The 16,232-nt window shown below is 42.0% G+C and overlaps 1 protein-coding gene across 1 annotated transcript; it reads right to left on the reverse strand.

The window, feature by feature from the left end:
- LOC119659716 (heat shock 70 kDa protein cognate 4) lies at window positions 1–11,614 on the reverse strand. Its single transcript, XM_038067971.1, has 2 exons — window positions 11,454–11,614; window positions 1–2,084 (listed from the first exon to the last, which is right to left on the reverse strand). Exon 2 carries the CDS (start codon window positions 2,082–2,084, stop codon window positions 117–119), a length of 1,968 nt encoding a protein of 655 aa, XP_037923899.1. The 5' UTR covers window positions 11,454–11,614; the 3' UTR covers window positions 1–116.
- Window positions 11,615–16,232: the final 4,618 nt, after the last annotated feature.

Raw genomic sequence — 16,232 nt, forward strand, 5'->3', positions numbered from 1 at the left:
TTTCATTTCGAATTAATTTTTTTTATTTGGTTTATAATCCCCATTTGAAACAATTGGGCGATCAGGAGATTTTCAGTTTAAATAACATTGGAATGGAACAAAGGTGGTCGCGGCGTTTAATCAACCTCCTCGATGGTTGGTCCAGAGCCTCCGGCGCCACCTGGAGCAGCACCACCAGCACCTGGAGCGCCTCCCGGGAAACCGCCTGGGAATCCGCCGGGCATTCCACCGGGTGGAGCACCACCAGCTTGGTACAATTTCGTGATAATTGGATTGCATACTGATTCCAATTCTTTCTGGCGGTGTTCGTATTCCTCCTTATCGGCCAATTGATTGGCATCAAGCCATTTGATTGTTTCGTTGCATTTGTCGAGGATCAAAATCTTGTCCGAGTCGGAGATCTTGCCCTTCAAGTTATCCTCATCCATGGTGGCCTTCATGTTGAAGCAATAAGATTCGAGTGCGTTCTTAGCAGCAATGGTTTCCTTCTGTTTCTCATCTTCACTTCGGTATTTCTCAGCGTCGTTGACCATGCGTTCAATTTCTTCCTTGCTGAGACGGCCCTTGTCGTTGGTGATTGTGATCTTGTTCTCCTTGTTGGTGGAGCGTTCAAGGGCAGTGACGTTCAAAATACCGTTGGCATCAATGTCGAAGGTAACTTCAATTTGTGGCACACCACGTGGTGCTGGTGGGATTCCGGAAAGTTCGAATTTACCCAACAAGTTGTTATCCTTAGTCATTGCACGTTCACCTTCGTAGACCTGGATCAATACACCGGGTTGGTTGTCCGAGTAGGTGGTGAAGGTTTGGGTTTGCTTCGTGGGAATGGTGGTGTTACGCTTGATGAGTACGCTCATCACTCCTCCGGCGGTCTCAATACCCAATGACAATGGAGTAACGTCGAGCAAGAGCAGATCTTGAACCTCCTGTGACTTGTCACCGTGCAAGATGGCAGCCTGGACGGCGGCACCGTAGGCTACAGCCTCATCGGGGTTGATGGATTTGTTCAACTCCTTGCCGTTGAAGAAATCCTGGAGCAAGCGCTGTACCTTAGGGATACGGGTTGAACCTCCGACGAGAACGATGTCGTGAATTGTAGACTTGTCCAACTTGGCGTCACGAAGAGCCTTCTCCACTGGTTCCATGGTGGAGCGGAACAAATCAGCGTTCAACTCCTCGAAACGGGCACGGGTGATTGAAGTGTAGAAGTCGGTTCCCTCGTACAGCGAATCGATTTCAATACTGGCTTGCGTTGAAGATGATAAAGTACGCTTTGCGCGTTCGCAAGCAGTTCGAAGGCGCCGTAGAGCCCTCTTGTTCGTGGTCAAGTCCTTCTTGTGCTTACGCTTGAATTCCTGGACAAAGTGATTCACCAGGCGGTTATCGAAATCTTCACCGCCCAAGTGAGTGTCACCGGCAGTGGACTTGACCTCGAAAATACCGTCATCAATGGAGAGGATGGACACATCAAAAGTGCCGCCGCCCAAATCGAAGATCAACACGTTGCGCTCTCCAGCTGCCTTCTTGTCCAAACCATAAGCAATGGCGGCAGCGGTTGGCTCGTTGATGATACGGAGAACGTTCAATCCAGAAATTGTTCCAGCATCCTTGGTAGCTTGACGTTGTGAGTCGTTGAAGTAGGCTGGCACTGTGACCACAGCATTTGTGACAGTTTTGCCCAAATATGCTTCAGCGGTTTCCTTCATTTTAGTCAAAACCATAGAACTGATCTCTTCGGGGAAGAAAGTTTTCTTCTCGTCCTTGTAAAGAACTTCAATTTTTGGTTTACTATCAACATTAACAACATTGAATGGCCAATGCTTCATATCGGCTTGGATGGCTGGATCATCGAATTTACGACCAATCAAACGTTTGGCATCGAAAATGGTGTTAACTGGATTCATTGCAACCTGATTCTTGGCAGCATCTCCAATGAGACGTTCTGTCTCAGTGAAGGCAACGTACGATGGTGTGGTACGATTACCCTGATCGTTGGCAATAATTTCAACTTTTCCATGTTGGAATACGCCGACACATGAGTATGTCGTGCCCAAATCAATACCTACAGCTGGTGCTTTAGACATCTGAAATGATAATAAATTCGAGGAATATTAGTTTTTCATATAAACAAGGATTGGCTTAATTAAGACAAGAGTAATTATAGGGTTGTACGCGTACCAATTCCAGACCCTACAACAACTAAGTGTTAGGCGATGACTGCTTTACGGTTTCTTACCAGGGTAAAGGCAAATCGTCAGACGCTGCCTCACCTCTGCCCTGAGTGCAGCGTGACCGAAGCGCAGATGTTAAATGCTTCTTTATATAATTCGCAGAACATAACATAACTACGAATTATATTAAGTGTAAGCCCTATTGACCAGAGCTCAAGTTGATGCGGACTTAAGACTCCGCGATTCGCAAAAAAATATTTTCAGCTCTGGTCAATAGGGCGGATTTACGCTCAATAACGCCTCATCGCTCAATCATCGCCTGATATTTTGAAAGTTTGAGTGCTAAGCCCTAAACAAGGGGTCTGTGGACCAAAGAAGGAATAAGTTGCTCTCCATTAGGTCCGGTCCGGCATAAAATTGATGCGGACTTAGGACCCCGCAATTTTCAAAAAAAAAAAAACAAAGTGTTTGCTTATAACTGCTGTTGAGACACAAATTCGCTACCCTCAACTTTTGAACGAACGAATATCGTCTCTTTATACGAAACTTTTCGCCCAACACGTTTAATACAGGCACCCTCCCACCCCCAAAGGTGTTAACCAGTCCCATGGCCACCCCGCACTTAGTGCGACAGTAATTATGTTTAATTTGACCTCATCCCTTTCTAGACATACAATGCTTCCCAACTTAAAAATACATCTAATGGATTCTGGATTGCAGTGATCATCGAGAGTTCAGTCTTATTTGAAATCAATTATTTCATGTTTCCACATTTATTAGCGTGAGCCACTAGGCACGTGTTGGAACATTTCGAGAAACAAGACCCAATACATAGCAAATCAAGGGGGATTCCGGAAAACTTTGGAATATGATTATAATCAACTCAACTGATTACGACTAATTCATTATTCTTCTGATAATCATATTATTCTACAAATTTTCCCGACCCGGCAACAGAATGGCTTTTATCAATGGAAATACTAAAAACTTTTGAAGTTTCGCAATCTAATCTTAACTTCTGCCATTTAAATTATTAGCGATTCAGCGGTAATAGTAATATCAATCGCGCAGTGACGAGAAATTTTCTGAAGGGAAACGCATTTCATAAAAAACATGAAATACTCAACTCGTTATATTTTCACGTATAAACAACGTGAACGTATGACTGGGCAGGCTGGAAATTTAGCTTACTCAAACCGAACACCTTGATACAAAAGGAAATGTAGAAAGATGATGTCAGAAAGCGGTAACAGAGGACGGCCATGAGTAATACATCGAACAGTCATTCTTCTGGAGCGAATTCCACAATTTCCTATATATTTTCGACATTTTAGCATGAGACATTAAATACAACTAGGCATTTTCAGCGATTGATTCTGCGAAATAATATCTTTTTACTTTGAAACGAACTCCGAATACTCCCAGGCACGGCTGGCCTGAATCTTGAATTCAGACTTCAATGAGCTGATGAAATTTTGGTTCTGCCCCAAAAATCAAATAACCATATATATTTGTATATATTTAAAGGCGAATCTCCCTCATGCATCAAGGCACATATGACCCACATAACTTCAGCATATCCCGACGAGCTAATTAGAGGGTATTCTGAGAACATTCTCCCCTCGTACCGTAACGACATCCACTAAGGAAGTACCTCACCCAAACATCTAGTGGTCAAAGTTCTGTGAGTTTTGTCCTCATTGGGCTATCCGCCTACATGAAAGACAACTAGGCTGGAAGGAGAGTGCTGCATAAGCCACTATGTGAAGTTCGATCAAAAAACCTGACTACGATTTACCGACATCCTCTATGGTAGGAAAAGAAGACGAGGCAGACCCTGCCTAAGATGGAGCGATGGCGTGGGCCAGGACGCCAGACAGCTTTTAGGGATATCGAATTGGTGGACCTCGGCGCAAAACCGGGATGTCTGGAGTTCCTTATTAAGGCAGGCCTAGACCGGATACCGGTTGTTGCGCCGTTGATGATGATGATGATCTAGTGTGGTGCTCAAAATACTGAAAATTAGTCTAGCGGCAGCGACCAGGATCCAATCAGTATTGTAGTGTCGAAGCTACGACGACTTCGTGTCATTGTTAATCAGGGTCATTGGACCAGATACTAACGAAAGCCAGAGTTAAAATGCGTTGAAATATAGATTGGGAATCGACACAGTAATAACCCTCCTCCAGAAGGCCATGACAAGCTGCAAAATGCCTCGTGTCTCATGGTTTATAGAAGTTAAAACAATCGTAACACCTAACGAGCTTTAAATACTAAGGAAAGTTTACAAATCTTCATTTAGAACTGATTATGGTTTAGGAGGACTCGACTAAGTGCAAGAATCAAACCATAAGGGCCAAATTTACTTATATTACCATTCCAGAAAAATAATTTACCGATTTTATATTTTTGCCGAGCTTCCGCTGATCATTGCATGAAAAATCATCGATTATCCACTCCACTCTACGAACCGTGACAGTTAACCATAATTAAGAGTTATGTATCAACGTCAGCAAAATACGCAGACTAGAAAATTATATTCCCTTCCTCCCATGGAACTAATCTGCGGAAATGTTCCTTCAATTAGTTCTGTCCACCCACACTGATCTACATGCCAAACATACTAAAAATTCCAATTTGCAATCTGATACAAGACATAAGCACATGTTCACTTGCTTCCAAAATTTCTGAAGGCTATAAAGAAACAGTCCATTGGCAAGGCCCCATAAGTATCGGTGAAGCTTCAAACGCTCTGAGCTCCACAACTGCCGAATTTTCAAGACTCAACTAGGTGAGGGTTTGTAAAGACCAGACGCGGGGGTGCGATGTTAAGCCGGAAACTGTATCTTTTGAGGCGGCACCACGATCGATCTCCACCCTAATAGTTATTGGCATTTTGAGGTGCAATATTTGCTCATCTTAATATTTTCTAACAAACAACTCTGGCTGTGACATAAGACGTATTTCCAGCTAGGGAGAGTAAAATACTCAAAACACCTGAAATGAATTTAGCCTGGGAGTGGTTTTATATCTACAACTTCTAATGTGGTCCCTTGCAGCAGCTCTCACCATCCCTCTCCGGTACAAAAACAACCAACATGCATTGCCAATGGATTCACACCACGATTTCGATTAAGCCGGAATACAAAGCTATTCTGTATTACGTTCTTCTAGGTATTTTATGAGATGGACGATTCGGGTACGTTTTATGTTCATCTTTTGTGAAAAATTTCCTATGCACGTTTCTCCATTTGTACATAGCTAAAAATTCAAAATATTCCTTAATATATGTATTTCCAAACTTCGCCGTTCATATCAGTATATCTTCGAAAGTGATGTCGTACACGTCTTAGAATGCAATAAATGGAAAATTGTTGACATGTGAAGGAATGGGAAACAACTGCAATTAGATGAGAAACTGAGTCAATGTCAGCAATTTCGCAACTTTCATTCTTTAAGGTTTTGTGTGAAACAAAACTTTATTAAATCGGTTCAATATGTCTGTCACATCCAAATTACTCCGAAACGGCTGAACCGATTATTGCGAAATCTGATGAGGACATGTGGTCCGTGTGTCCCTTGTACATGCAGCGAGTGGCATCATTTTGTGTTGAATTTTAAGGGAAGCTCCCCACGCATACGAAAGGAGGGTGTACACTTTTTTATTTCGAGTAGCAACCATTATAATAGACATGCGCATACCTGGTTTCCAGCGGTTCTTAATTTACCTAACATATATATGTATGCTTTTGTGCACGGAGTTTGGCCTAATATGAAAGAATATTTTGTATTCTTAGCGATGTTCCAATGGAAAATCATGCATAGCGTGCTTCTTATATAAAATGAACACAAAACCTTTATACCCAACTTGTTTTTTTTTTAAATAAAATCTGCACGTTTTAGTTAATGAAAAATAATATCACTTCTTTCACACCTTTGTGGAGCATAAGGCATATAACCCCTCCCCCCTCCTGTTTTATATCCAATGAAGCTGTGCTTCACTTTCATTATCATATAATTTTAAAAGCTGAAACATACGGCAGCGGAACGATACAAAAACTGAGAAACCTCCCTCCCTGGGCAAATATATTTTTTCGCAATATCAGTATGACTATTAATTTTTTTTTATTGGCTCAATTTTACTCCACGTTCTTGTACTCTCTCCCAGAGTGTCACTAAGGGAAGCCAATGTGAAATATGGTCTCGGGGAAGGGCTATTTTAAAGTAGTCCAGGGTATTTTTCGATCGAATTTAGACATATGCCTTGGGTGTCTACCATGTTGAGATGATGTTCGCAGGAGACACTAAGATGCACTGCATTTTTTTCTTTATGTGCACGCTAATCCATTCTATGGTACATTTAAACATTCCATAGTAGATTCGACAAACTTTCGTGCTTAATTCACAAGCCCAAAAACTTCCGGGGAACAAGGCCGACTTCCAATCATTTTATTTTATTCACCATTCTTAAAAAAAAAATGGATAAAAAAATTAAAAAAGTGAATAACTCTCCCCAAATCTTTCAAGTGGATGAGAACCCAAAAATTCCCAATCTACAAACAATATCAAAATTGACTCAGTTTCGCACTGACGCGCAAGACCAGATTTCAAGCAAATATATGGCAAAAATCAAGTCTTGAACAGAGAATTACGACTAACATTGATGCCCTTTTCACGCACACTGAAAAAAAAAATGTTCATGCCAAAAACCATTCCGGCAAAACTTCTGGTTCCTCATCAGTGGTTATGTGTAGTCGAATTGGCAGTACGCCGACTTTGCCAGAATACTAATATAATCTTAGCTCAGAGTAACTGCTAGTTCATAAGGGAGCATCTTATGCCGTGCTGATTAATGTGAACATTCATATGACGACAGACTAAGGCTTACTTCTTCAAGGAATGCCAGAATACGGCAATTTCACTTCCGCTATGCTGAGAATCGCCAACTACGCAAAATCATTACTCAAAACTTGAAACAAAAAGTTGGGGCCATGCCATACATGGAAGCCCCTTTTCGTCACAAAGACCCAATGTCCTTGTAGGACTATCCTCTACAACGCGAGTATTTTCTATAAAACACTCTAACCGCAAGAATCTTAACCAGATTTTAATCTTCTCAAACCCACTAGAGAGCGAGAGCTTTCCTTCAGAAAAGTACTAAATTGGTGCACACTTGCTTTAGACGCAGTTGTGTCAGTAAGCATTGCTCAAACTCTATCGAAAATGAAACAAGTCGGAAAACCGGAAGCTCGACGCTTCAGTTATGAAAAATTTTGTTTGCTTCTTCTGTGAGTATATTTGAGTGCAGAACTATTCCATTTGTACGAGACAAGCGACAGCGAGAGACAAACAACCATTGAACTGATTTTTAATAAGGTTTTGTTTTGCAAACAAAACCCTAAACAAGTCGGGAAACCGGAAGCTGGACGCTTCAGGTACGAAAGGTTTTGTGTATTTCTTTGCACGTAGCAGGTAATATATGCATATATTATGTGAGAATATCCACTTTCGGATGACATTGACATTCATAGTCTTGAATTTACAAGGAAGTGACAACTTTGACGTATTATAACTTTGTTAGTAATAGCGGTATTTCGACCAAACTTGGTGAGATCGTGCTCTATGTTATACCCTATATTATTGCGAAATTTCATGTTGCTAACGTGAACTTAAGGGGGGTTTTGCAGCCAATTACTAAAAATTATGGTAATATACTATTATTAACTTTATTTGTACAGATATCAGTATGGAAGGTATTTCGGAGCCTAGGCACCATATAGTGGCAGCCTCTTGATTTTTTTCAGATTTTTCGGTTTGTTAGTTTCTGAGAATGGCCCCCTTAAAGGAATGGTCACTTTCAACCCCCCGCACTCCCCACCTTTCTAACAAATGTCAAAACTAAGACCGGCTTCGAAAAGTACTAATCGAGACCTTTAATTTGATACCCCACATGAGTATATTTGATGAAAAAAAAATTTACACCCCCCATTTGCATGTATGGGGACCCCCCTTAAATTCAACTTAAAAGGATGAAACTCACTGTATGCGTGAGCGTTCACAGTTCCCACCTTTCTACCAAATTTGGTGTCAATCGCTATAACCGTTTCCGAGAAAAATGCGTGTGACGGACAGACAGACAGACAGACAGACAGACAGACAGCCAGACAGACAGACGGTAAACCGATTTTAATAAGGTTTTGTGTTTACACAAAACCTTAAAAAGTGTTCATGTCAAAATAATGCCGACAAAACTTCCGGTTTGCAATTGTAGTCACTGGTTATGTGTACCATAGACGAATTTGTAGTACGTCAGCTTCGACACAAAATTAGCTAATAGAATCTTAGGTCAGACTAACTCCCAGTTCATAAGAGAGCACCTTATGCCGTACTGATTATTGTGAACATCTAAGCGACCACAGACTCACGCTTATTTCTTGAAGGAATGTCAGAATATGGCGGTTTCATTTCCGCTATGCTGTGAATCGCCATCCACGAAGAATCCTTTCTTAAAACTTGAAACACAAAAGTTGAGGTCATGCTATTAACGAAAATCATTCTTCGTCCCAAAGACCCAATGCCCAAGGATTGTCCTCTGAAATGTGCACATTTCCCATAGACGCACTACAAAAATGTTACCTTAAAACATTCTAATCGCACTATATATTCTAGCGACAGCTTTCGCTAGAAAATTGCTAAATTTGTGCACACTTCCTAAAAACGCAGTTGTGTCAGTTAAATATTGCTCAGACTCTACGGAAAATGAATTTTTCTAATTAAAAAATGCAGAGTTCGGAGAATGTTAAGTGAGGATCCTTCCACCGTATACAAAGAACCAGTGAGATATCCGCTGGTTAAACAAGGGCGCAGAGACCCTGACCTTGCATTTGCAAGAAAAATGATGTACTGGCGCGATGAATGAAAATTCGTAACTTTTTCCAAAATGCTTAATTTAAATGGACCAGATGGCTTTAATAGCTATTGCCAACAATTTGCAAAAGAAAAACCCACCGAAAATATAACGAAATTCCGGAAGCGTGTGATGGCATGGGTAGCTTTTCCGTACTTTGAGCAGGCAAAACTACGTAGCGCGCCTACAAAAAAAGAACACAAAAAGAGACGGCGAAACGTTGGAACTTACTTCGGTGCTACATTAGGAAGAAAAATCAACAGGACAACGATTGGCTTTGTCAAGGGATCTAACATTATTAGTCTCCTGGGAGAAATCTAAACTTTAAGAGGTTATCTGGGAGATAACACGGCGAATTTACGAGAACAATCCGCAGTGTTCGAACTGCAAATGAAAATCCCCCCAATTCGATGAAACTGTATGGGAGCTCCAATCACGGTTGACCGATACTGCTGCTGACTCCTTCATCCAGCATGTAATCTTCCTTATCGTTACTCCCTCGAATTTTATATTCAATGAGATTGTTTCAGCAACATTTAGACCCTTAATGCTTTGCACCTTAGAAACTTATAGAAGCTGAACAAACAGACATCCGTGATGAAATCAGGATTTGAACCTTGGGCACGACGACTAAGGAGGTTGATGCCTAACCACCACGAACACCATTTGGTCTCTCATTTGCATTTTTCTAGTCGATTTGGGGTTTCACCAACCATTTCAAAGCAGAGAAATCAACCAAATGACTTGTTCCCCAACTATTTCTAGAACTAAGATCGTAGTGAGCATTCTCTTTTGCCTTCACTCGGACCCAAAGCTATGCTAGAAGACAACCCCCCGAAACACTTGACGATATGGAATGCTTGGCCTTTCCGAAGGCATTACCCACCCAGCTATTGCATAATAAAAAGAACATAATCGCAATTAATGAGAAACGACCATATTCATAGAAGTTTCCAACACGATTTTTAAAATTCATGAGCTCTGAACTAAAAGGTCAATGGGAAACTTGGCGCGTTGTGTAATCCTCATCCCCTTTCCCTCATCCAGAACAAACGTTCGCAACACCAGCAATAAATTCTCGTAATAAACTTCCATTTCTAGAAAATTCTAGGTGCATGCCTTCGGCGAAATATTATATTTACCCACGGCCAAGTGAAAAACGCTGACTCAATGAAGCAATCACACCTGGTGCTAACGTCCGGCCAGGGCAGGTAACGAGCAAATACAATCAAGAGAGCATGAGAAATACTCGCAATTCTACCCACTAACCCGCTCGACGCCATAAGGTAACCAACCGCCAGTCGTGGCCGATTCAAACGTTCGCCCAACCTGCGAGGAAAACTGACAACAGCGGTTGTTCTAACGCTAAAGCATTTCATGGTCTCCATATGAATTATGGAAGATAGCGATCTTAATAAGAGAATTCGTGCTGAATTGGAAAGAAAGAAATTTAATTGAAGATCAATCCCACAATTATTGTTGCCCCTGAGAATATCATACGCGCGAAAGGAAGTTGTGGGAAAACGTGACCGCGAATAAAAGTCCATTTTCAGTTGTTCGAAGTACGTATTTACGTTGGAAATCTAATGGAAAACAGACGATGATACGAGAGAACGCTTGATTAGATAACCAGACGCTTACGTCCAAGGCGAGTGGAATATTTAGTCGTCATACGCGGTCTGGCTGGTTCCCACAACTCCACGAGTGCCTTACAAAATGTCCGCAGTCGAGAATCACGTGGTCCTAAATATTTAATATGAAAAAATCTTGAATGAAGGAAAGATCGTTCGATAGAGCTGAAACCCAGACTCCCTTCGGCAATCATGGAATCATATCCCCGACAGCGTGTTCTCGAAATAGAGCAAATTCACACGCCTCAAATTTACAACTCACGGAACGAGCGCGGGAACTAAGGATTTATTAATAGAACCATCACGAATTCGGCATGGATGACGCAACCTCCATTCTAAAAACCCCAATGCTTGCCTTTGTCGGCTACACAGACGCCCGGTCAGTCACTTTCCGGTTTGAGGGAACCCACAAAGGCGGTGCAGAACATTCCAGGTTGGCGTGGATTGACCCAAGAGTTCGCCCTAGAAACTTCCGCACGCGACGCCTGACCCATTTGGACCTTGGCCGAGAAAGTAGGACCGGGAATATCTGCAACGCTAAGCAGGCCATCTGCAGCCCATCGATTGCCAAAGACCACCCTCATCGCACCGCATTGCAACAAAACGTGATTCACCGCCTTCGATTCCTTCTGGAACTTTTGCTCGGTCGATCGATAAAACACTTCCCAGCCCGCACCAAACGATGCCGAGCCCCTAATTTCACCAAACACAAACTACTTTGAAAGAATTGATACCTGAACTCACCTTGGATTGATTTTGTTTCCGCTACGAAAATTTCAGAAACGGATGCGTTTTCTGTTCACTTCTAATTCCTCCACAACAAAGTCGAAACGATTAGCAACGGTGACTTTCGCAGAAAATCACGACTGGCACTTCACTTGAAAGAGACAATAAGTGTAATAAAACAGGCCAGCACTTGCCCTGGCTATTTATTGCCTCCGAGATGTGCGTCAGCTGCAAAGCTGCAGAGAGAGCTTTTCTGTCACGAATACGTCCGAATCGAGCACGAATAGCGTATTCGAGTGCAATCGGCTAGTAGCACGACATGCCACTCGATCCGACGCTGAACTTGCCGCCATCTGCGCAAATCGAAATTCTGAGAAGAAAAGCGAGCATCCTCCGTTTTAGTACTGGCAGCCAGTGCCATATTTTCCCTTAAATCTATTTAATCACTGGATCAGAGATGCTTCACAGATCCGAGTTCCATAGAGTCTCATTTAAAGCAATCATTTCGGACAAATGCAAATTGGAGCCATTTCCATTGTTGATTTCTGCGGGAAAAAAAAGCGGCAAGAAATTTGACATATTTTTGGGTTGCCAGGCAGAACGGTCCAGAACCGTTGTACTAAAACTAGAAGCTTCAGGAAAACAGATGTTAAGAGCCGACAAAAGCGACATCTTCTTGTTTTCAGTATTGAACATACCCATTGATATAAGGAAAATTCTTAAAAAGGGGAAACGGAAACGTCTGTACAAAAGTCAAGCAAAATTTTTAAATTGGTAAAAAGAATTGAATACAATTTTCACGACTGAAAAAAGTCAGTACACCACTGATATTTCTACATACTTCCAAATAACTCAATTAAAATGTCTGATTTTCACGAAATTAGTATTTATGTCCGAAAAAAAAAACAGATTCTACTTTCCTTTTTGTCTATGATTTTAGTTTATTTTCCCGAATACGTATTTTGGTAGTCACTTGCTGCCTCGTTCAGCGGAATAATTCCAACAACATCTACACTACACACTATGCAAAATACGTATTCGTACACGGTCATTTTAAGCAATAATTTGAAAAGTGCCTGTAAAATACTAGACGAAATCAGATAAAAGTGAGCAATTATTACAAGGAATAGCCTTGTTTATTTAAAACAGTAATATACAAACATAAAAAATATTGCAAACAAATATTCATATTCCGATCCAAACAAAATCCATATTCGTACACTTAATTGGATTAAAAATTTTAGCTTTAGTAATTTATTGGGTGCCCTTTCCGTTTCTTTATTGCCTTAAGCTTATTTGGCATAGATACAACTAATTTTTTTTTGCTAAATTTGGTGAAATATTTCCCCATTTTGTACGCAAAGCGATTTTAAGGTTTTTTTCTTAAAAATAGACCATACATTTTCTATGAGATTAATGTTGGGACTTTGTGGAGGCGTATTCAACCGTTTTCGGCAATTATAAAGAAACGCCTATTAAATGCCGTATGTTTTGGATATTATTCTGCTGAAATATGTACTTTCTATGGATGTCTAAATTGCAAATTAACTTTTAAAACTTGAATGTATATGGGCGTCTGAGAAAATTACCCTTCTTCAAAGCCGAAAATCCTTCTTTCCAATGAAGAAACAATCGTAATAGTCCAATTTGTTGTTCTTGACCTCTTTCAGCACCGTTACCCTCTCCATTCTATGGTCATGTTTACAATATCCCGGGCGACTGCAGAATGTGTTTTCCTGTCCCTTTTTATTAGCTCAGCTTCTTTTAAATGTTCCTTGATCCGAGTGTTGACTAGCCGTTTGGTTTGCCCTACGTATATACAAGGGGAATCTTCACAAGACATCTTGCAGATGCTGCTTTTTTCCTCTTCCTTCTTCGGGACTAGCGGACCTATTAAGGTCCCAGCCGCAACCGAATAGGGCAACCAAATACTCCATTGAAACGATACCCAACTACCCTGTTAATAAATCGACCGCCCGATTTACAATAGACGAATTAAAACTGCTGAATAAAAGGATGAGCTACGCTGTTAGACCTGTACTACCAATTGAAACTACAATAATAAATATTGAGGGTAAGATAAAACATTTTGAAGAAGAGACAAAATACAACATTAGGAGAGAAGTGGACGAAGTTGCAAAATCGGAGGCCAACAGTAAGCCCAGTCGCTCCTCCAAAAAAATGAAGCTGACCAAACAACAAACCAAAAGATGCATACTATTTAAAAGCGGACAAAGGTAGCGCGTTGGTAGTCATGGACAAACAGAAATAAGACCGGCGAGTATTCGGAAAACTATAATCTCGATGATATTTCGAATTAATCCATTGCCCAGTTCGATTAAACGAAGGCACTGAAGGAGTGCAAGTCAATTATACCAAACATGGCACACCTAAAATGGCCCTTCCGAGAATTAAGTCATCATCATCAAGGGCGCAACAACCGGTATCCGATCTAGGCCTGCCTTAATAAGGAACTCCACACTTCCCGATTTTGAGCCGACGTCCACCAATTCGATATCCCTAAAAGCTGCCTGCCGTTCTGACCTACGCCATCGCTCCATCTTAGGCAAGGTCTGCCTCATCTTCTTTTCCTACCATAGATATTACCCTTATAGACTTTCCGAGCTGGATCATCCTCATCCATACGGAGTAAGTAATCCGCCCACCGCAACTTGTTTAGCCGGATTTTATCCACAACCAGACGGTCATGGTATCGCTCATACATTTCGTCGTTATGTAGGCTACGGAATCGTCCATCCTCATGTAGGGGCCAAAGATTTTTCGGAGAATTCTTCTCTCGAACGGGGCAAAGAGTTCACAGTTTTTTTTACTAAGAACCCAAATCTCCGAGGAATAAATAAAGACTGGCAAGGTCATAGTCTTGTACAGTAAGAGGTTTGACCCTATGGTGAGATGTTTCGAGCGGAACAGTTCTTCTAAGCTGAAATAGGCTCCGTTGGCTGCCAACAACAATGGCAGGCATTGGGGGCCAGGTTAAAGAGGACGCATGGTAGGACACCCATTGTCGTAGACCATTGTTGATATTGAATGGTCATGAGAGTGATCCTGCTACTTTTATCTGGCCTCGCACATTGGTCAGGGTCAGCCTAGTCAGTCTTATTAATTTCGTCGGGATACCGAATTCTCTCATGGCCGTGTACAGTTTTACCCTGGCTATGTTATCATAGGCGGCTTTAAAGTCGATGAAAAGATGGTGCAATTGATGTCCATATTCCAACAGTTTTTCTATCGTTTGCCGCAGAGAGAAAATCTGATTTGTTGCGGATTTGCCTGATTTGGTATGGGCCAATGATGTTGTGGGCGTATGGGGCTATCCGGCCTAGCAAGATAGAGGAGAATATCTTTTAGATGGTACCCAGCAACGTGATACCTCTATAATTGCTGCACTGCGTGATATCTCCCTTTTTATGTATGAGACAGATAATGCTTCGTTCGCAAAGCATCGATTCACTGTCCCATACAATTCGGCTGTAATTCCATCGACTCCTGGCGACTTATGGCTTTTAAGCCGATGAATTGCACGGACTATGAGCATCGAGGTGTATAAGGCTTCATTCTGCTGACTTGTTGGTAAAACTTCGCCTTCTGTGCCTGGTGCGGTTGCTCCCTGTACTTTTCTAGTTCACATACTTGTTGGCTCTCCCAGGTTTCCTTTTTCCGTCTGTGAAGTCGCTTCTCCGCTTGACGGAGTTCGTGATAAGTCTCTGCGCGTGCCCGCGTTCTTTGAGCATGCAACATTACTCGGTATGCAGCATTCTTCTGGTCCGTTCCTAGCTTACATTCATCGTCAAACTATCCGTTCCGACTTTTCTTGCGGCGGGGTCCAAGTATCTTTGTGGCCGTATCAATGATAACGTTCTTCAGGTGGTAGTGAAGATCATTTGTTGATGCTTCATCTCCAGGATCTCTGTTGACTGCGGTTATATCAGCATCCATTCCGCTCTTATAGGTGTTGCGGAGGGCTGTTTGATGAATGGCTTCATTATTCACTCTCACCTGATTGTCAGAGGGGATTGTAGGTGGTGTCATAATTCGAGCTCGGAGCACTATGCCAACGAGATAGTGGTCCGAGTCTATATTAATAATAATAATCGTTGGCGCAAGAATCCATTTGGGATCAGGGCCATGAAGTGTGTTAGAGCACTTCATTCAAGACCGTAACGGTACAATACAGAACACTGTAGGAAACAATGTGGTCAGCATTGCGCTCGCCCGAGATTATTTACCCTGATTTGAGCCAGGTACTCATTCACAACTGAGTCGACTGGTATCCGACGTCAAATCACGATGCAAATTCCACTGCCACCAGTGAGATTTGAACCTTCCGTACGACAGCCTTGTGCTGTGACCACTCAGCTAACCGGACAGTGTATATTGGCTCCCCTACATGTTCTGACAACATCATGGCTGAGAGGTGGTGGCGTTCAATCAGCACATGGTCAATTTGTTTGAAAGTGGTCCCGTCTGGAGAGGCCCATGTATGTTTGTGGACCGCTTTCTGCGCAAACCAGGTACTTCCAATAACCATTTCGTGCGATACTGCTAACTGAATAGTCCGTAGTGCCTTATCATTGGTATCCCTATGTAAGCTATGGGAGCCGACGTATCGCTTGAATACGGACTCCGTCCCTACTTGACTGTTGAAATCTCCAAGCATGATTTTGATATCATACTTGGGACAGGCTTCGAGGATCCGCTCACCTGCCTCGTAGAAGGTATCCTTCTATGACTCTGCAGTCTCCTCTGTAGGGGCGTGAACGTTTATGAGACTTTCTA

This window comes from Hermetia illucens, chromosome 6 (genome assembly GCF_905115235.1).
Source record: "Hermetia illucens chromosome 6, iHerIll2.2.curated.20191125, whole genome shotgun sequence".
Classification (NCBI taxonomy): Eukaryota; Metazoa; Arthropoda; class Insecta; order Diptera; family Stratiomyidae; genus Hermetia; species Hermetia illucens.

What these genes read in the sequence shown, in the direction of transcription:
- LOC119659716 (XM_038067971.1), bottom strand. Translation starts at nt 2,084, where the DNA reads ATGTCTAAAGCACCAGCTGTAGGTATTGATTTGGGCACGACATACTCA.